This window comes from Cydia pomonella, chromosome 3 (assembly GCF_033807575.1).
Source record: "Cydia pomonella isolate Wapato2018A chromosome 3, ilCydPomo1, whole genome shotgun sequence".
NCBI lineage: Eukaryota > Metazoa > Arthropoda > Insecta > Lepidoptera > Tortricidae > Cydia > Cydia pomonella.
In genome coordinates, this window is record NC_084705.1 from 191,291 (window position 1) to 213,828 (window position 22,538).

At 40.9% G+C, this 22,538-nt stretch overlaps 2 protein-coding genes across 2 annotated transcripts; one reads left to right on the forward strand and one right to left on the reverse strand.

Annotated features, from left to right (window-relative positions):
• The first annotated feature begins 16 nt into the window (after window positions 1-16).
• On the forward strand, window positions 17-15,897 carry LOC133515693 (ER membrane protein complex subunit 2-like). Its single transcript, XM_061848235.1, has 8 exons — window positions 17-187; window positions 546-656; window positions 4,791-4,941; window positions 9,084-9,227; window positions 9,627-9,783; window positions 11,041-11,136; window positions 11,435-11,521; window positions 13,806-15,897. Exons 1-8 carry the CDS (start codon window positions 154-156, stop codon window positions 13,899-13,901), a joined length of 876 nt encoding a protein of 291 aa, XP_061704219.1. The 5' UTR covers window positions 17-153; the 3' UTR covers window positions 13,902-15,897.
• On the reverse strand, window positions 14,975-22,482 carry LOC133515691 (tRNA (guanine(10)-N2)-methyltransferase homolog). The gene is made up of 9 exons (XM_061848234.1): window positions 22,268-22,482; window positions 21,804-22,190; window positions 21,342-21,476; window positions 20,459-20,648; window positions 20,136-20,209; window positions 19,653-19,791; window positions 17,065-17,263; window positions 16,331-16,495; window positions 14,975-15,240 (listed from the first exon to the last, which is right to left on the reverse strand). Exons 1-9 carry the CDS (start codon window positions 22,337-22,339, stop codon window positions 15,144-15,146), a joined length of 1,458 nt encoding a protein of 485 aa, XP_061704218.1. The 5' UTR covers window positions 22,340-22,482; the 3' UTR covers window positions 14,975-15,143.
• Between the last annotated feature and the right edge of the window lie 56 nt (window positions 22,483-22,538).

A 22,538-nucleotide genomic window follows, 5' to 3' on the forward strand; every position in this document is an offset into this window, starting at 1 on the left:
AGAATAGAATATGACAACATTGACAACTGTCTGACGTGACTAGAATGGAAATGACTGCATGAGTTTTCCGGTTTTCCGACATTACTGAAATTCTATTACTTATTTGGTTAATATAAGATTGTTTATTGCTTTAGTAGATAAAACAAGATAAATATGTCGTACAATTACGAAGATCTCAGCATTGGAGGTTTGTAAACATACATCAATTATTTTCATTTAAATTACGATGAGAAAAGATTTTCTTGTAAGAAAAACCTTTGTTAATGCTACATGTCCAGGATTAAATAAAAACATCTTGCCTGGTCTATATGCTCACACCAAATATAATAATTGCTTGTTTGTTTACAGTGTTCAAACATCCTTTTATTTTCATTAATAACTTTACGTTTTGCCAGCAAGCAACGGAAAAACTGTTGGTAAAAAACACCTACTGCTTTTAGCCAATATTCACTAAAATGACACAACAACATAAAAATGATGATGTTATAAGTAGTATTCATTAGTAATTCAGGCAACTCATACCATAAAGTTCCCATTTTTTCCAGAAATAAAAGACCTAATGCGGCAATGGCGGGAGAACAACGAGCGGCGCAGCGAGGACGTGATGGAGTTCTGGGTCACCATCATGGACGACATAAACAGCCTCGGCAATGAGAGTGAGCACTGTTCATAATTAAACTCCGGGGCAGCCTTTGGGGGTGGCAAACAGGGCAACCGCCCGGGGCCTCGCACTTGGGGGGGTCCTCGCACAACAGGCTGAGTAGTTTTTTTACGTGAAATGTGAGTAGAGTCAAAGTCGATGTAGAAGTTAAAAGTTATCTAAGACTGACTCTTAGACATCTGTAAAAAGATCTAAGAGGGTTTAATTGCAAAAAAAACAGTTGTAAAAAAGTGTCATGGCCTCATGGCATGATGCCTTATTATATTTTGGCAATTATTTTTAATGAAGTTAATATTTTGTTTTGCTGCGCCGCACTGTGGGCTGAAATTCGACTCTCATTGATATAGAAACCGAAGTTGTTATTTTTATGTTTTTTTTCTTATTGAAATGGCCCTTTTGCCCAGTTTTGCCCGTATCATGCATTGTTATGGTAACCTATGAATTTTAGACGATTTGGAATGAAAAATGACGAGTAACGAATTTTTTCAATAAAAATGTATGGAGCAGGAACCAGAAATCATTATTACTCCAGAACCGCAAAACTAACCGTAATATCCTCGCAGGTGGTTATACTAAGAATTATTTGTGATTTTTTGGCAAAACCTATTTCAATCAAAAAACATAAAAATAACAACTTCGGTTTCTATGTCAATGAGAGCCGAATTTCACCCCACAGTGCGCCGTATGCAATTTGGCATATCTAATATAAAACTGGCATGCCAAACTTGGACAGCGAGAGGGAGATCCCAGCCTTCGAGAACCCACCACCATAGTGCGAGGCCTTAGACAGAGCTACAGAAGGGTTGAATTCGGAAATGGCAATGGTTAATTGTTTAGTAACGAACCGAAAGGCCGAAGGGCAATATGCAGGACAGCAGAGCTCGGACATAAACAAAAGACGGTGTGTTTGGCGGATCGCAAGAATGAGCTTCATGGCCCTAGGTGGCCGAAGAGCGCGCTCCACGGTATCAGGCCTAAAGCCTGAAATGTGCAGCCCTAGGCCAAATGCCGATTTACTGCACAGCTGTGATCGTATGATTCAAATATGAAATTAAAAAAAGTGCATACGGCTGAAGGCCCAAAACATCCAAGCAGGTTGCGTTTCCATGCGATGCTAAAGATTGAGTAGCAAGAGAATCGAGATCATATTGATTAATGTCCAGGCTATGCTCTCCTACAGCTTGGCCTTGCATGGAAACGCTCCTCGATCGAACGGTTGGGCCTTTGGCCGTTTGTCCGATTACAAGCTCTGATCTCTCGTAACTCGACCTTTGGCCTCACGCAGAAGTCCTTTGGTCCGTCGTGAAGCTCGGCCTTAAGCCTTGACCATTGGTTTTTGTCTGTAACTTGGCCTTTGGCCACGCCTAAATGCGCTGCACACACAACACTAAGCCAAGCTTGGCTTTCAGTCTTACTTACACTTGACCACTGGTTCAATTCCAAGTTATGCTCTTCTGCAGCTCGACTTCAAACTCGCAGGAAACTACACATTCGGGACTGCCTGCCTTATCTTTGCGGAGCTTAGCCGTCGGCCTCGCTCATTCTGCGAGTTCTTAAGAGTCATAAGAAAAATTGCCTAGATTGGCAACAAAGTGCATTGCAAATTGCAATATACAGGGCGTCCCACGGCGATGCCACATGGAGGGAAAGTACCTTAAATATCATAGATAGCATATTTTGCTGAAAGAAGACTTCATTTTATTTTTAAAACTTAGTTAAATTGCATTCATACTTTTTTAATTTTTTTTGAAAAAAAAATGTATGGAAAAAAAATATCGCGTCATTGGAGGAAAAGTACCTTAATTTTTGTAAATGAACATCTTACTGAAAGAAGACATTATTTCGATTTAAAAAAACAAGTTGAATTGCATTTTAAATAATTTCATGGTTAAACCGGGAATCGAACCCGCTACACGAGAAAAAAAAATACCTTGTAGCTTTGTCATACCGATCGAAAGGCTTCAATGTGAGAATTATTTTTTTGCCAATTAACATAGTGTTGGAAACAAAAGGAAGACCATTATTTTTTTCATTTGATGTGAAATTTTGATTAGAATAATGACATTCCCGTATGGGCATACAACTAATCTTTCATTTTAAAGTACCTATTACTAATGAATCAGGACCCACTTGAGAAGTACGCATCATTTCCTTATTATAATTGTAGTGCATGATAAAATGATAAAGAGATAAGTAATAAGTAGGAACGTACCTGTTTGTATGCAATCAATTGAGTTTGTGTGCATAATGTTCTGCCGTATGCGTAAACGACAACGAGCGTATTTTAATTCTTGCTATAATGTGTTTAAATTCCGTGTTTCGTGTCATTAAATTAAATAAATCTGTTAAAATAAGTGTCAATTATTGTTTAAACATGTTTTAAAATTACTGACTAGGCAGAAAAACAAGTATCTTAAACTATGATCAGGTGTTGAAAGTAAAAAAAAAAAGTTTAAAAAGTTTGTTGGCGGGAATTGACTATTTTATTTAGTTATTTCGCTTTACGAGGATTTTGTTACGACGGTATTGTATTAAATAACCATGGCGTATCAAAATAATGTTGATTTAATGGAAGCATACTTTTTGAACCACAAAAACATAACATTAGCCTTAAATTGGCACCGTGAAAGATATCCTGATAGAAATACACCATCTCGATTTATTATGAAACGGTTGGTGGATAATCTGACAAATTTGGGACGTTTCGATCATCTATTACCACAACCACGGCACCAAATGTTAAACACTGACGATGAGCTCGACATTTTGATATACTTTGAGGCAAATCCTAAATGTTCAGTGAGGGAAGGTGAAGCAGAAACCGGATTTTCGAAAAGCAAAATACACCGTGTACTGAAAAAATACAAATTTAAAAGTTACGTTGAAGGGCGATTAGTACAAAAATTGCAACCGGGTGATCCTGGTAGACGATTGATTTTCTGCCGAGAAATCGAGAGGCTCATTCTAGAGAATCACGATTTTCTTAATAATATTATCTGGTCTGACGAAACAAACTTCAGCAATAATGGTATGTACAACAGACATAATAACCGCATCTGGTGCAGGGAGAATCCCTTACGTATCCGCGAGACTAACAATCAAGTGCGTTTTTCCTTCAACTGTTGGTGTGGTATTGTAAACAACCGGGTCCTCTTAGTACATTTTTACGAAGGGCATCTAAATACGGATAGGTATTTAGAAATACTTGAGATTTTAAGAATTGAGATAAATAATCTTCCGTTGGCAGAACGACAAAACATTATTTTTCAGCAAGATGGGGCTCCGGCTCATAACAGTCACAGAACAAGGGATTATCTCAATGAACACTTTACTTCCTGGATCGGAACAAATGGAGAAACTAGATGGCCGCCGAGATCCCCAGATCTAACCCCGTTAGATTTTTTTTATGGGGTTATGTAAAAAATGTAGTTTACAAGAACCAGTATGAAAATGTCCACGAGCTACAAGCAGAACTTAGACGTATTATTTTAAATATCCACCACACCATAATTAAAAAATCGACAGGGAGTGAAATAATGAAAAGAGTGAGACTTTGTATTGAACAGGATGGAAAACATTTTGAGCATTTGATAAATTGATTTAATTTTGTATTAAAAATATTAAAATGCATGGCATTTTTATTTCGTTATTTAGCAAAAAAGTAATTCTCACATTGAAGCCTTTCGATCGATATGACAAAGCTACAGGGTATTTTTTTTTCTCGTGTAGAGGGTTCGATTCCCGGTTTAACCATGAAATTATTTAAAATGCAATTCAACTTGTTTTTTTAATTCGAAATAATGTCTTCTTTCAGTAAGATGTTCATTTACAAAAATTAAGGTACTTTTCCTCCAATGACGCGATATTTTTTTTCCATACATTTTTTTTTCAAAAAAAATTAAAAAAGTATGAATGCAATTTAACTAAGTTTTAAAAATAAAATGAAGTCTTCTTTCAGCAAAATATGCTATCTATGATATTTAAGGTACTTTCCCTCCATGTGGCATCGCCGTGGGACGCCCTGTATAGGTGCAAAATTGCTAAAACAGTAATTTTGCACTTTATCTACTAATAGCTATTTCAAAGTTAGCTGTACACCACTTATATTATACAAATGTGTATTGTACAGAGTATGTGATCCTGGAGCAAGTGCTGTATGCGGCACTGGACACACACACATACAGCGTGTCCAAGCAGTGCATCTCCATGCTGAAGCAGGAGTTCCCGGGCAGCATGCGCGTCATGCGCTATAAGGCGGCACAGCTCGAGGCAGAAGAAAGGTCAGTATACTGATGTACCATCAGAAAATTTCCAATGTTGGAAAAGTTTCGGAAACATGTCAAATGTTCGTATGGATATAACAATTTTCGTTCATAATCATTCATGGATATTATGAATGTCCAGAACTAAGAGACCAAGAGAACATTACCTTAAACAGTCGTGTCCAATGCGCGCATCGACAAAGACGCATTGATGATCAATTCATTTAATTAATTGCGAAATTAGCGCGGCTCGGCCGCAGCTAGCGAAGTGACGCGATGAGTGCCTTCGAGCTGAGTGCACCTATCGTGAACGAGCTCCTCGCCTTTCTGCAACGGAAGCTGCTGCTGGAAGGAGTGATGGACACGGTGTCTGCTGTCCAGATCTGTTCGTCGAGTTTTTCCGTCGAGGACATCTGTGCAGCAAAGAAGGTGCTGCACCAGTCCCTTGGGATCGCCGGCACGTTTGTACCTCACCGGAGAGGAGATGAAATTGGGAAGAAGACCCTAGAGGACATCATAAAAGTTCTAAGGGAGAATGAAGACCGGATTCCGGAGTTTATGACGACGGGTGTCTCCAGCCTGCCATCATATATTCCGGATCATGTTGACGCTAGCTGCTTGATGAAGGAAATCGTGGCCCTAAAAACAAGATTAGTGGATGTCATTTCGAAGTTTGAAGCGACCCAGGTCACTATAACCGAGTTAGGCAACGAAGTCATCAGTTTGCGAAACAGTGCCCTTACTCGGTCGGCGGCGTCGAATTTCAAGTGCGATGACCGGCATGCTACGAGCACCGAAGCGGTCAGTTTGCGAGTTGCTGACACTGTCAAATGTGTCGCATCAGCCGTGTTGCCGCCCGCGAGCCTCCCGCGCGCGCGCCCTCCCCCCGCCTCCTCCAAATCACGTCATCGTGTTTACGCGGATGTCGTCGCCGGTCCGAAAGTTGCATCGAACCGGTTTAGTGTACTTGTAAAGGGTACTGAAGAGGGAGCGACTCCAAAGGAGAAGCTCCCTGTTGCTAGTGTGGATGAGGAGGAGTTCACACTGGTATCAAGAAAGAAGAAGGCGCGCACGGCGCCTCGTAAGACTCAGTGTGGTACCGCCGAACCGGCTAATTCTGGCTTGCGGATTGCTACACCGAGTAAGGCGCTGTACGTATCGCGCTTGCATTACACCGCCACGGCTGCTGAAGTGGTGGAGTATGTACACCAGAAGACCGGATACACGCTGAGGGTGTTCCAGCTTCGATCGCGCCACTACGTGCATTTCAACTCTTTTGTTGTGCGCGTGCCGCGACCGCTGCAGGGGACCATCGAATGCGCCGACTTCTGGCCGAAGGGTGTCGTGTTTCGGAGGTTCCGGGGCAAACTGCCGAATCCGACACAAGAGCAGCCGATTCAACGGAGCCACGCCGTTTTGTCGCCTAAATAGTGTTTAGTTGTAATTTTATAAAATGTATATGTATGTTAGTCTGTAAGGTATTTGTAATATGGGCCTTGTTGCCTGAATCAAATTTTAAATAAATAAATAAAATAAATTTAAACTAATAGTAACAACATAAACCAAATATCAGCAAAAATTTTATTGCAAAGAACAAATTACCCTCCGAAGTTGTGAATCAATCAGCTTGTGGCGAGCTGTTGGGGAGTAACTCCACGGAACCGAGTGCTCCCGAGAGTCGATCAGGGTCTCCGCTTCTGGCGTGTCTCGGTCGGAGTGGACCCAGGGGACCCCGCAGGACTGTCAGCTCTGGCTTGCCTTAATTGGCCGTCCCTAGGACTCGTTATTAGAGCTATATGCTCCGGATGTGGAAATGAAAGATGCATAAGATGCGAGTTGGCACAGTGACTGTTAACAGCCACTGGGTACAAATCGGCGCACACCTCTCGACACCACGCGAACATTGTTCGACCGCGGCAAATCTGTATTTTGGCTCGTGAGCCTTTTTTGGCTCCATCTTGAACTATAGCGCGGCAGCCGCGTGCGGCAAGCGATCCGACGATCGACCAGTTTACAGGCAAGCCCATTGCTGCACTAATATCATTCCATGCATCATTTCTTAATGATTTGTTGCGATAATCACTACATTAACTGTTCCACCGGTTGCTCTTGGTCTCTTTACGACGGCAGTTTCAGGGGCCCATCAGGGGTGTATTACATAATATTAAATTTGTCTAAAAGGCACTCTGCGCTGTTGGCTTCGGCCCCACGCATGCCTGCAAAAGGTCCGGGACCCCATGGTCCCAAGATATGGAAAGACATACAAATAATAATAATAATAATTTTCCATATTAAAAGTGAAAGTTTCCTTATTACCTGAGAGATTGATGTATGTAACCAAGTGTAAAGAACAGACCAAGTAACAACATATTCTTCTCCCTCTCTCCCAGGCAAGTTTGCAACTTGGGTCAATAAAAGCACTTTTTACAGAACCCTTACCAATCTTGTTGAACATGCTCGGTGTCCGTGGCTCGTCATCATCATCGTCTCCTAGCCGTTTTCGGCCACAGCAACTGCTTTCTACCGCTGAGAGTGTCGCTGGTGCGCTCTCAGGTGACTGACGTAGCCAATCTTAGCAGCGAATGTGCGGCCACACTCGCTGCAGGTCAGCACCCCTCCGACGTAATTATATGTTATGGCCATAGGTGGTCTGGCCTTTAGCTCGTCACGCTTATCGTCAAGTTCTGTGCGTCGCCTGGCTTCGAATTCACGCACCTGCGTCTGCACAATATGCCTCCACTGTGGACGGTCACCAGCTAGACTCTCCCATGTCGTTGGTTCTATATGAGCTCTCTTCATATGCCGCTTCAACACATCTTTGAACCGCAGAAACTGGCCGCCTCGCTTTCGCTTACCATTTTGCAGTTCGCAGTAAAAGATGCGTTTCGCGACTCGGTCCTGGGACATCCGGGAGACGTGACCGCACCATCGTAGCTGTCGTCTCATTAGGTAGGCCTCTATTCCGGCGACATCGGCACGTCTAAGGATCTCCGTGTTCCTAAGACGGTCGGACCAGTGGACACCCATAATGTCGCGGAGGCATCTCAGATGGAAGCTGTCTAATGAGCGAATATGCTTCCGATACAGGCACCACGTTTCTGAAGCATATAGAAGATTTGGCAGGACAATAGCCATGTATACAGCAACCTTTGTAGCGAGCTTTATGTCATGTGACCGAAACACCTTTGAACGAAGTTTGCCGAATGCTGCTGCAGCGGCTCCTATTCTACAGTTTATCTCGTTCTCAAGGTGGCACTTGGCTGTGATGGTGCTACCCAGGTATTTAAACTGCTCTACTTGGTTAAGCGAGTCTCGGCCGAGTTTAATGTAGAATACGGGCAAAGACCTTCCCTGGAGAAGTTAGAAGGGATATTCCTCTGTAGGAGTTACAGTCCGCGCGGTCTCCTTTGTTCTTATATAAGGAACAGATGCGAGAGACTCGAAAGTCAGCAGGTACTCGCTCTTCGTAGCCGCCGTAAGGTTAACTTATTTTCAGATCGGGACAGTGAATGTGTTAAAAATCGGCCAAGTGCGAGTCGGACTCGCACAGGAAGGGTTCCGTAACTTCCGTACCATTATCTATCAAAACGGTCACCCATCCAAGTACTGACCCCGCCCGACGTTGCTTAACTTCGGTGATTGGATGAGAACCTCGAGATTGGAAAGAAATATTTATCTTATGCTGTTTTTAGTATTTGTTGGTATAGCGGCAACAGAAATACTCCATCTGTGCAAAATTTCAACTGACTAACTATCACAGTTCATGAGATACAGCCTGGTGACAGACGGACGGACGGACGGCGGAGTCTCAGTAATAGAGTCCCGTTTGACCCTTTGGGTACGGAACCCTAAAAAGGTTTCAGTCAGTACCTAAGGAGGTTAAAATTTTTAAGTTAAAAAGAAAAAGAGGTTAAAATTTCTCCATGATATAAAAGTATTAATGAACAAAAACTATTTAATTTTCGATTGATATTAATGTCAATAACATTGTTTCTAATTTAGTACCTAGTAATAGAAGTGAATGTGTCTTTGTGGATAATGAGAATTATGAGAATGAGTATTTATTTTTGGCACCAACTAAACTAAAACAAATAATGACGCAGGAAAAATAGTTATCTATATATGCAAACAAAATGTTGAGGTTATTTTCACTACCGCAGATATGAAGAAGCCCTGGAGCTGCTGGACGTGATCATCAAGGCGGACGAGACGAACGCGGCCGCGCGCAAGCGCAGGGTCGCTATCCTCAAGGCGCAGGGACTCATAGTCGAGGCCATCAAGGAGCTGGTCGACTACCTGAAGAAGTAAGTCTTGACATTTTGACGACCGGTTTGGCCTAGTGGGTAGTGACCCTGCCTACGAAGCTGATGGTCCCGGGTTCAAATCCTGGTAAGGGCATTTATTCGTGTGATGAGCATGGATATTTGTTCCTGAGTCATGGGTGTTTTCTATGTATTTAAGTATTTATATATTATATATATCGTTGTCTAAGTACCCTCAACACAAGCCTTATTGAGCTTACTGTGGGACTTAGTCAATTTGTGTAATAATGTCCTATAATATTTATTATTATTATTATTATTTTATTATTAAGTAGCATTGAAGGGTCCTTGTATTGCCTGTGTTTATTTAATCATTTTAAATTAAGTAAAACACGGTTTCGAGCAACCAACCTAACCTAACTTTACTGAATGTCCTTCCAGGTTCATGTCAGACGTGGAGGCGTGGCAGGAGCTGTGCGAGCTGTACCTGCAGACGGGCGAATATGCGCGGGCAGCCTTCTGCGCCGAGGAGCTGCTGCTGCACCAGCCGCACAGCCACCTGCACCTGCAGCGGCTGGCCGACATCCGGTACACCATGGTGAGGACTCCACGTTTGTGACTTCGTCTGCATTAGGGTAGAATATTTTTAACCAATCTGCTTTTTATTGATTTCCTACCAACTGCCAACTACATATAACGCCTAGAGTGTAAAGGCAATCATTCAATTTGAGCAAATGCTTACATCAATTATTTCACTTCCACCCCGGAATACCCTCAATTCACACCCTCTTAAGGGATGATTTCCGGGATAATTACTATCGCTTTACCAGATTCCAACTAACTCGGTTCAGCGGTTTACGCGTCAAGAGGTAACCGACAGACAGACAGACACACGTTCGGATTTATACATTCATTTAAACTTTATTGCACAAAACACAAAAATAATGTATGAGGCCTCACTCAATGAACGAGATCGTGCGGGGGCCTAATGTGCCGTGCGTTTTGGAGCCGCCGGGGTCGAGTCGCATGGACGGTACAAGGCCTGCTGGACTTAATTCCATGGGGGGGGGGGGGGGGGGGGGGGGGCGCTGCCTTTTATGGGAAGCAACTTGTGTCAGCACTTACGCTGCATCCCATTTGAGGCACAACGCTGGCTCAGCAGCGGAGTCCGCGGCAAAGTAGTCCGCGTTGGAATAAGAGGCCCTACCGCGAACCACGTTCGACGTGTTGCCTCTCTGTCGCACTCGTAAATTCGTACATAAGTGTGACTGGGAGGCGATACGTCGAACGTGGTTCGCGGTAAGCCCTCAGCTTATGAGTTTGTGCCGGTGGCTATTGAGACAGCGGGGCGGCGGGGTTCAGAGCCCGCTCCTCCTTCAGAGTCGGGCGTCGCCTGCGAGACGGGGGCTGCGAGCCTGGCTCTGGCTCGTGTCCGGTTCGGCAGCTCTCCATTGCGGTGCAGCGAGGAATGCAGCGGGAATAATGGGGACCTTTGAACCAGGGGGATTATTGTAGATTTAGTTTTATAGGTCGTAGTTTAAATGTTATTTTATTTATATTTGAAACAATGTGCAAACGGCGGCCCAAACAGACATGTAAAAATGTTGGAAGGAGAAAAGTAAACAGGTAATTATTAGAACTGCCGTAAACAATTGAAAAACTTAATAAACTATATAAAAACACTAAAATATATATATATATATATATATACTGAATATATTATAACTATAAATTGCTTTAAAAAATAATATCACTTTTTACTGTTGTCACCCAGTAATAGTATTTAATAATCGTAATTTTTGGATCACCCCTCGGAGCCCCTGTTTGTCTATTCACGTGTGGCATGTTGTTCCAGGGCGGCATGGAGAACATGGAGCTGGCAAAGACCTACTACTGCCAGGCCGTGAAGCTCAACCCGGACAACATGAGAGCGCTGCTTGGACTATTTTTGGTATGCTTTCATTTACATATTATCTTTGATTGCATCTACATGCACGTGATAATTATAAATATCTATGACTTTTGAGTACTGAGAGAGGGTCACCTACGAATATGCTAAGTTATGCCAATTAGAATAGAACAAAATGAGATAATGTCATTAGAAACGTCATATTTTTAGATATTAATGATATAGATAGTGTCGTGCAGAGTTAGCTTGGTCCGATTTTAAGGGCTTGAACTTATGACTCCCGTTTTGGTTTGTGCAGATGATTAATTTATTAAATTGGTTTGTTGTTGGCTGTTGCCAGGCGACGAACAATTTGCTGAACTACTACAAGTCCTCCGGCAACAGCGGCAAGCGCCAGGAGGTGCTCAAACTGTGCCAGTGGTCGCAGGTACCTTATCATTTTGATTAACTTTGTTACAAGACATGTTATTATACCAAGTGCTATTAACATACTTATTAGTTGATTTATCATTATGGAAAGGATTCGAATTACAATTTTTTTTACGTTAAACCAGGTTTTGAAGAGCGATCCAAGGGAACATAACCCTGGGAATGGGTCATAAGAAACAGTCGATATAGCCTTGAAATAGTCGAGGCGGTTAACACGTTCACTGTCCGTGTTACGGATGTGGGTCCCGACAAGCCCGACAAAGCCGGAAGGTTAATAAACGTGTTAAAAGATGTAAGAAATGGATAAAAAGTATATTTTTTTTTACATCAGCAAGGTGTTATTATAGGTATGATAGACTGCAAGTCCAAAGGACTTCCTGGAGCGATCGTTAGAATAGTATACATTTTTTTTCCGTTAATTACAAGGTTTATTCCTGAGCTTAAATTAAGTGACTTTCTCAAAAACACCGGTATTTTAATAGGGAATATTACGCGAAATACTGCGAAGGGGGCGCCACTGCCACCATCCATCACAATCTGTGGGTCTACCGTAAAACGAGAAAATCGAAATTTCGTTATCTAACCTCTCTATCACTCTTGCATATTCAAATAAAGAGGCAGATAAGTAAACTTCAATTTTTGCGTTGTCAAGTAGGCCCTTTGTAAACAAACCGCCTTGATGCATTAATGTCATATTTTATTATCTGTGACGACTTGTCAAAAACAGTTTAATTTAAGGCACAGAACTGTGGAGTGTGGAATGAAAAGGAATGAAATCTCTTGTGGTAGAACTGTTGCAAAAGTGTCCAGCTGTCAGCTATAAATAATAGTTCCAAATCTCTCCAGAGTAGCGCTGGAGTAGCTGAGAACCTAGGTGTTATAGGGAGCGTGCATGAACTGTAGGAGGCAGCACAGGAGTCGTCAGATTTTTGGCGCGAGGCGTAAATGTGGTGTTTTTTGTTCCGATGTAGCCCACAAGATGGCAGAACCTACTATGCACAAGAAAACACGTGACGTGTACATGTGCATGTTTATGGTTCCGATTCAGGCCACAAGATGGCAGACCCTCTAACGCGCACGGTCCCTATTGACGAAGTGAAGTTCGCTGTCTATGATTAGATTTTTTTTTTCAAGTATTCTAGGTATTATAGCGCCACCTATTTAAGGTTTTTTGATGACACTTTTTGGTACATGGAGATTCCATTTCTTAACTCCACCTTCCATAAACAGAATGTATAAGTTACTCTATTATTTACGAAAGGGGCTAGTGGTGTTCTCTGGCGGCAGAACATTGTAGTTATACTCCGTATTAACTCCATTTCGGAGATAATTTATTATTTATTTTTATTTACTATAGTGTGTACATTTGCTACTAAATGTAAACATCATCTTGGACGATTGATGTTCGAAATGAAATTGATATGTCACAGTTTTCAATTGTTTGGTTGAATTAAATGTAATGTCCGTGTTACAACAACGCTTAGATGCAACGTTTAATAACTTTTTATAAAAGAAAAAAAAAAAACATTTTTTTAAATTAAATATGTCATTTAGTTTCCTTAAAAGTATTTATCTACACACATATCATAAACCCTCTATGTTGCCTTCAAAATCCGTAAATAATGGCCAACATTACGATAAACTCTTTCGTTACAACAAATTTCTTATCTGTGATAATGTAGTTATAGCTTCATAACCACATCAAAATAGATTTCATAGATTTGGTTATGCATTTAAATTTGGAATATTTATTCTAATATCAGTCGAGATGCCTTTTTGTTTGAAATGAAATGTCAATTTCATACAATTTTGACATATCTCGCATGTTAGTTTGTATCGAATGATACGGAAATAGGCCCCCGACTCTAGTTTGTTTCTGAATTGAAAAAAAAATACATGCATGAAAAAAGTTTATCTTTTAATTAGTTTTAAGTATAAAATGAATATGTTTTGTTGTTTTTAAGGTAACTAATGTAAAATATGCGATAAAAATATTTCTGTGACGCCACCACATATCCGCGAGTTCCAATTCGATTTGGCAAAGATGCCTTAACGGAGGCTGTAATTTGGGTTAGTGAATATTTCATAGAAAGTTTGTGTGTAGATAAAATAGTGTATGTAACTGTACATAATTAGGCATTAAAACACTCGTGTGATCTTTTTAGAAACTCACTTCGTTCGTCTCTTGCCATTTAATATGTAGCAGTCACATAAACTACTATTACCCATACCCCGGAGTTAACGGAATTGAATAAAAACCCGGTATACGTGTGTCGGTGCAGAGCTCGGCGGCCAGGAGGCAGCAGCGGGCGGCCGGCGCCGCGCCCGCGCCCGCGCCGCTCGCGCGCCTGCTGGCCGCGCTCGCCCTCGCCGAGTAGCCCCGCCCCGCGTCACCACACACGAGACACACTGCCACTGCACTGCACCATCTACTCGATCCCACACACTGCCGTTGTACTATGTGTATATGTTACTTTACACCTACATACTACCTCGGCCTCCGCTTTAATCATTATTGCTGATGCGCCGTCACTAAATTGTAAAATTTCCACATGAACATTTTCAGAAACATCTCGTATTTATATGCGTATCGACATTTTCCATTACCGAGGGGGCAGACAGGAGTAAATCTGGTTTCACCACACCGACTGGTAAAGGCCTCCTTAATTGTTCAAAAACTAATGAGAAAGTTGCATTTTATCTACACGTGGGGCAAAGTAATCAGATGCAAATTTTGAGTTGTTTCCTTATGTTAACTAGTGGAATTGACTTTTAACCTTTTGACCGCCAAAGACGTCATATGACGCGCGCGGCTACAGCCCAATATCAACCTTTATGCGTGCCGACAAGGTTCACGATTACGCATACGATACGCGTGGCGTTCAAAAGGTTAAATAATAATTTTGAATGATAATTTTTTACTGCGTTCAATTTAATTTGATTTATTTAATATTTCATAGTTAGTATTTGCGTTCTCGCGTTGATGTAGTGACAAACTTTGTATTTCACTCGGACGTAAAGTTTGTTTAACCCTCGTGTCTTAACTCGCAACGCTCAAAATTCCACTTCTCGAACCACTCGCTACGCTTGTGATTCAATTTTAGAATCTTTTTCTCGGGTATCAATAACAGCACGAGCGGTTAACCAACAACCTTGCCCCCTTCTAAACCAATAACTATTCCATGTATCCCTGGAAACATACAAACCATTTATCCCCACCTCATGTAATCAAAAAGGGGACAGAATACTCCATATGTAAAAAAAAATTATCGTATTTACGGACAGTATCGAATTTAGACATATGTATGTTACAATACAAGAAAATCCTCGGACCATATTTTCAGCTGATTATACATCTACGTTATGTAGTTGACTATCTCAATTTACATGCGAATTTGAATATAAAATAAAAATATTTATCATAAAGATAATCTAAAAATAAATGCAATCATAATAATGGCATCATCACTGCCAAGTTTATTATCAACAAACTATTTCAGTCACACTTATTTAATAAATCACTAAAACGTGTAGACTCCACCGATCTCCCCCAGGCCGTTGATGGTACAAAATAAGTTACAACATAATGTATAGATATACAATATATATGAATAAAGTAATTAAGTAACATCCGCCCTGTGTCCGCCCCGGCGCCCCCGGCCGGCCGCCGCCCGCCTGGCGCGCCGCGGCTCCGCCCCGGAGTTGAAGTACTTCTCCCTGATCAAACATGACATTACTGTACCGCCGTGCATTCAATAGTACATTATTATCGAGGCTCGCAAGTAGCTACTTCTTGGCTGAGGATTCGTTTAGAACAGACGACCTTGGGAATCTGTTTAATTGAATCCGTAGCCAAGCTAGTAGTCTTCCAGCGGGGTCAGATACTTATAGTGCTTTTCTCAAAAATGGCGCATAAAATATAAATATACATGGAATAGAAATATTTTACAGAAGCAACGTTCTTACGTATATATTTTCACAATTTTTCTTTTTAATTTTTCTTATTTGGAGTGTTTAAAAACAATTGAAAATTGGTTTGCTTTGCCGCCTTTTTATCACTTAATAAAAAAATAGAAGTGTATTTTTCTGCCGAAAACCTATTTGAGACAGCTAAATAGTCGCGGTACCAATATTATAATAATAAGTTGATGAGCTGTTCATTTGATCTGGCCATTACAACTTCTTTTCGACAAATAATGGAATTTGTGTGCAACATTGCAGTCCTGAAATCGAGACTGCAATATTTTAACCTTTTGAATTTTTGGTTGACCATAAACTACGCACTTTGCGACCTATTTTTTAACTAGCAAAGTCGACTTTACCGTCCATTTTTGAGAAAAGGTATATTATTATTAAAGATTACAACTGAACACATTTGTGTCAAGTTATTCTCCCTCCGGCCTTAAACCTTATACGTGAGACACCTACTACAGTAACAACGAACTTTTCTCCACATAGCTCCCGTATCTAATATGTGAGCCACCTGCCACGGCAATATAGACCTAGTATATTCTCATTCCTCATAAGTACCTAAGTAATAATAGTAATAATCTCCTGGCAGTAAACCGAAATGAGACTTGCTCGGAGTTGTAGGTCTCCTGCCACGGTAATAGCGACCTTACGCCCCCCATACAAAGGGCTCTTATAATTTGTGAACCCCTCCGTCTGCCGCGACATCCCCATCGGGCGCCAGTATCTCCTAAGCAACCAACCGTCTTGCAGTGAGCCGAGATAGAACTGGCTGTATCTAGTACATCAGCCTCCTGTCATAGCAATATCGACCTTGCGCCCCCCACACAAGGCTCACCTGAAGTTGTGGACCCCTCCGTCGGCCGCGACGTCCCCGTCGGGCTCCCGTATCTTCTCATAAGTAAGTAATCTCCTAGCAGTGAGTCGTGACAGCACTTGCTCGGAGTTGGCTACCAGCTCGAGGCACGGGTGGGACGGCAGCTGGTCGGGGCTGTATTCCGCTCTGAAATTGATAAGTAATCTTCAAAATAACCGTGGCTTCGTGCCAGATACGCGGTAGAGGGAGATAGATAGTGTTTATGACTTCAACTAATGTGGCTGGGTCTAATGAAAGTAGAGACAAGGCATTGCTGCATTTAAAAAACAGCGTATAAAACACCATAAAGGCAATAAAACAATAACGATATTTGTTTTTTTTTTTAATAGTTCAATACATAACATGTGAATTTAACTTTCAACATTTTTAAGGCTTTTGATAAACGAATACCTAAAATTGTGCCCATATGAGATTCGTATGTGAGATTTATATAGATTTCCGACGCTAAAAACTCTAAATTATTCGTTGAAAATAATAACAATACTTAATATTCTCATAAAGTATCATTACTATGGTGTACTGATCTATGAAATTTGGTATCTAATTTGTTGCAACGAAAATCTTCTTGTTTTTCTTGAAATAAATAAATCATAATAAAATGTACCTGTAGCAAACAAATTTTAATAGTTTTATCAACATTTACAAAAAACATCGAAAAGAATGCAACATTGTCGTGGCGTATTCGGGTCCTGTACCTGAGCAGCGGGTACCAGGCGACGAGGCGGCGGCCGGGCGCCAGCAGGCGCGCCGCCGAGCCCAGCAGGTCGCGGTACAGCTGGCTCAGCGCGTACTCCACCTTGGCGGGCACGTGCTGGGCCAGGTGCTCCGAAGACAGGGTGTAGTTCTCCTTCTCTATGCCCACGCGTTCAGTTGACTCGCGAATCCCGTATGGAGCTGAAAATAATGGGTTCATAACATAGGTTTGCACTAGAGATGGACGCCGAACCCTAAAATCGCGGCGGCGCCGGCGAATAGAGGCCGGCGGCGGCGTGGCTATGTTTTGAAGACCTTGGAGATGGTTCCTTAAAATCTTATTGTATTTTTAGGGTTCCGTAGCTAAATGGCAAAAAACGGAACCCTTATGGATCCGTCATGTCTGTCTGTCTGTCCGTCCGTATGTCACAGCCACTTTTTTCCGAAACTATAAGAACTATACTGTTGAAACTTGGTAAGTAGATGTATTCTGTGAACCGCATTAAGATCACCTAATGTAATCGCTTACGATTACCGTCGCGCGTAAATGCGTAGCCGGCCTTTAATATGGGAATATGATCTTTTCTTGAAGGTTTGAGGTTGTATCGGTCTAGAAATACCACAGGTGATAATTCAATACACAGTTTAGCTGCGCGAGGCACGCATGTTTATGGAGAAACGCACAAGCACTGCCAACCATCTAAGTGGTGAAGATGGAAATGTTGTCGCGAAGGGCGATGGCGGAAAGAAATAGCCGAGAGAGAAGTAGCTCAAGCTCAAGGAATATCTTACTGTTTGTCAGTGTTACACTTACACGGCCCGGGAAGACATTTTGCTGACTATACATCATTGAAATAACTGAGCAACATCATCTTTCAGAATAGCTCCTATTTTCTGCCACGTCACGCTCGCCAACGGAGCTGCAGTCTGCTCATTAACCTCTTAAAATTGGTGCAGATTTTTACAGAAACAAATGCCATCTGACCTTCCAACCCAGAAGTAAGACTAGGTTCTTTTGGTATGGTCCCATTTCTTTTTTTTTTATACTACGTCGGTGGCAAACACGCATACGGCCTGCCTGATAGTAAGCAGTCTCCGTAGCCTATGTACGCCTGCAACTCCAGAGGAGTTACATGCGCATTGCCGACCCTAACAACCCTCCCTCCCCTCGTGGACTCTGGCAACCTTACTCACCGGGTAAAACCCAACACTATGAGTAGGGTCTAGTGTAGGGATTGCAATCCGGTCCGGCGGATCCGGATTCGGCACTTTTCAGGAGCTACCGGATCCGGTAAAAATAAAAAAAATGCCTATATACAGCACGCGCTGTGCGTTTTAGAAGAGGAAAAGGCGACGGATGAGAGGTATGAAGTTGAACAGAACAGAAAACGAATGAAAATGTTTAAATTTAGTGAGATATAAATATAATTGACGATGACTGGGAACAGGAGAGAATTTCTTCTTCTTTCATATTGGTGGCACGATATGACGATTACATAAATACTGTAATAGAAGGAAAAATTAAAGGATGGAGATGCCATGGAAGGCATTTTTAAATTATTCTAAAGAGAAGGTTAATGTTATGTCATAATGCTGTGATAAGAGATTAAAACAAAACAAATGAACAGGATTAAGTCGGCGGTTCTCAACCGACTACAGTTGGGCCCATCAGTATGTGTGAATGAATATTTGATAATATTCATATTCTTTACATTACCGCGATTACACATATATGATAAATTATAGATTATTTTCTATTCAAATATAAGACAGAATCTTTTGTCTTTACAATTTCACCCAATCTTATGCAATTTCCTTCGTCTCCTGGTACACGCTACTATACGTCTAGCCAATTCTTTATTTATATTTATATTTTATTTGATCCATGTAACTTTTCTTAGGAAGTCCCTTTCCGCGATGGTTTTTAATCCTACACTCTATTATTTTTCGCAGATTGTCGTGTCGTGTTTCGTTCCCTGTAATTTGACCAATATACTTTTCTGAAAATTAAATTTAAAAAAAATTAATTATACAGTTTACTACTTTCTCGGTCAAAAAAAAGTTGAACAAGGTAATATTGGAGCGCATTACAAGTAAAATATCTTCTTTTGTTACTAAAATGGATGTCAACGTTACAAAGAATTCAATCAGAGAACAGTTACTAAAACTTGTCCTTTCAAGAAATTTCATTCACCCCCCCTCACATCCCATCATCAGGCTTTGAAAACGAATCAAATTTATAATTGTAAACGAAAATTTGAGCACTTGCGAATGATTAAATATACTTAATAAAAAACCGATTTCTAATTTTGATTTTAAAGTGATATTGACATTGTAACACTTTTTACTACTAGGTAAGTTCATTTTTATTGTTAAGAAGTTATTTATTAACTTCAAATCATAGATTTAGGAATACGTATTACGCAAAAAACTAGTAAAATATGTAAATATGTGGCAATCCCTAGTCTAGTGTTATTTGGCTGTGGTTTTCTGTAAGGCGAAGGTACTTCCCCAGTTGATTGGTTGGTTGGTTCCCAGTTCACGATGTCTTCCTGACTAATGTCGAGTCAGAAACTGTTTCAGTACTAACGGTCGGTGATGACAGCGTCAACACTCCACCCGGGATGCCACAGCGGGCGCGAGGAGTCGCTCACCACCACGTCCAGGAACCGGGCGCCGATACCGTACTGCTGCATATTCGCGCGGATGCTCTCCTCTTTCTTACGGACCTGGTGGAAAAATCATTGCTTTATATATTTTCCAGCCCTCATCCACTTCAGAGGATGGCTACAAAAAGTACATGGATTCTGGTACGGACGCTAAGTTACTTTACTGCTTCCTCTTATTATAACTTTTCACGCATCCCCAGATTATAATGCCATATTGTGAAAACGTTTACTGCCGAACGTTGTAGCTGTAAAACTTTTATTAGGCAGTACATTTTTTATTTTTCTTCTAGCTCCCCTGGAATCAAAACTTATTTGGTATATAAATAGCAAAATTAACTTGAAGATCACATAGGTAACGCAAGCATTATTACTAACGAAACGCAATTGTGTTAAGTCGTAAATACCTTTTGTCCGACGCGTGTAGGCCTCGTCCGCGCGTGCAGCATGAGGTAGTCGATGTCTGTTCCGTACACGTACGCTGCAACATATATCTCATTGTTTAACAAACCGCTAAAAATAACACTGCATGGGCATAGGATAGTAGAAAAATGCATATAAATTCTAATCCAGGTACAAATTCCGTCAAGCACTTCCAACTGTCGATCCATTGGTGCTTTAAAAAGCTGCACCCACAATTATTACCCATTATTGAGAATTAGTGAAACTTAATTTGTAAAAAATTAAGTGAGCATTGTTACAGCAATGTGTGTAGAGTGTGTAGAGGTACCTCCAAAATGTGCTGCAGCAACCAACAGAGAGCCAGAACCAACAAAGGGGTCCAGCACTATATCCCCATCTTGGACTTGTGCCTGGTTAGCAGCTAACAATGCTAGCGCAGGATCCATGCTGGTGTTGCCAATGAAAGTGCGCTTCTTTAAGGAGTGCTGCTGGATCAGCTCACGCTGCCCGTCTGCTACCTTGATAAAAATGTACTTCAGTCATTAGTTATAATTATAATCAAATCAGATTAAATATGTTCATAAAAACAACCAGCCAAGGGCTTGTGCACAAATCACGTGAGGTTTTTTCGGCTACTTTTTTGACCCCCCCTCCCCTTTGGTCATATTTGGTGAGGTTCTTGGCCAACCCCCCCACCCCCACATAACCACACGTGTATTTTTATTTTATTTTTTCATTTGACCTCATTTTAAGTTAAATAGTATTGTATAGAGTAAATCTTATTTATACTCACTATTTTGAAGTGCCATATAGTTTAACGAAACGGAGAAAAAGTATGTGGTAGATATTTTTTCTTAGTTTCGTTCACTATGAAAAAATACACGTGAGGTCTCCTTATACCCAACGTGATCTGTCGTGATTTTTTCGTGACCCCCCCTATCAAACCTCGCCTGATTTGTGCAGAAGCCCCAACCAGGCACATTAATATAAAAATAATTTCTGTTGCCTTTTATTTATGTTTATGGCACTCATAATTATCACAAATATTTTTGTTCCTGTGTTATGCTTTAAACATACTAATATAAGTATTACAACACACGCCTATCGAGCCTACAGCCGTTTATTTCTGAAATATTTTGACCCATACAATATTTATTTCTTTTCAAGTGTTAGGTTCAAATTGTGCATTCATGTCTATGTAGGAAACTTACCCATTTCCCAAAGAACAAGTCTTCTGGCTCCTCGGGCACATTGTTGGGGTCCAGCCCATAGAACTCTATGTAGCTCAGGACTATGTCTGGCTTCTTCAACTTCACTGGGCCTTCAAATGCTAAGTAATCAAATTTCTGAAACAGATTCCATTAAATTTTGTAATGGATTGTATAGCTTTTATTTGAAATGTTATAAAATGAAGTTTTAATCATTTCAGTAATATATTGTAGATTTGGTGGACCACAACACTTTTTAAACACATTGGCCATTGATTTTCTATTTGATTGTAAGTGCGTAATCTCTATTAAGTGAATCAGTATTTCCCCATTCTTAACATGCATGTTGTGGTTTATGAGTTTTATGACTTTGGGGCTGTTGGATATCGGCACTGTCTAAGCTTTGTTAACAATTATTCTGGTAGTCAGGTGATTTAATAAGTTTTTTTTTTTCAATTAACAAACCTCAATTTTCTCAACTTTCTCCTTCATACTAAAATGCTTGCAGAAGGTCTCAACTTCCACTTTGAAAGACTTGTCCACCGGCCGACACGCGTCTATCAAGCCACTGGGGCAAATATCTTGATCACTGACTCCATACTCTGAACCTTCTGAAGTAATCCACTGATCTGTGCTGTTCTGCATGGCTCGCTTCAAGTTTTGATGAAGCTGAGCCTCGGTTTTGGCCCTCGACCATATTTCTATACAGTTTTTAAGCAGCACAGAGCGCGACGCAAGTTTTCTGACGCACTCTTCGGAAGGCACTTCTACCACCCAGTAAGGTCTTACTTCACATGGTTTTTCGACATATCTGATCGGAATATTGAACATGGACAGCAAACTTTGCATTTCCTGTAATATATTGTACAAATATATATTACATGTATAAGTAAAAAATAACTTTTTAAATCAAACAAAATAAGACTTACGGCATGCCGAAAATCAACGTGTTCCTGAGCGAACCACAACAAATACCGCGGCCACATGTTTCTTAAATACATTTATGGCTTCTATTTAGGATAAAACACTCCTTCAGCATCATTATATGCATGTAAATAGTTGTTTTTATTAATAAAAGTAAGTTTACCAAATACGACTCAAATCAAAACATAACCTCAAAAAATTTGACATTGACGTTTCAGAAGCACGTTTCATTTTAAGTAAGACCGTGGAACTTTTTTGTCTGCCAATAAAGTTTAC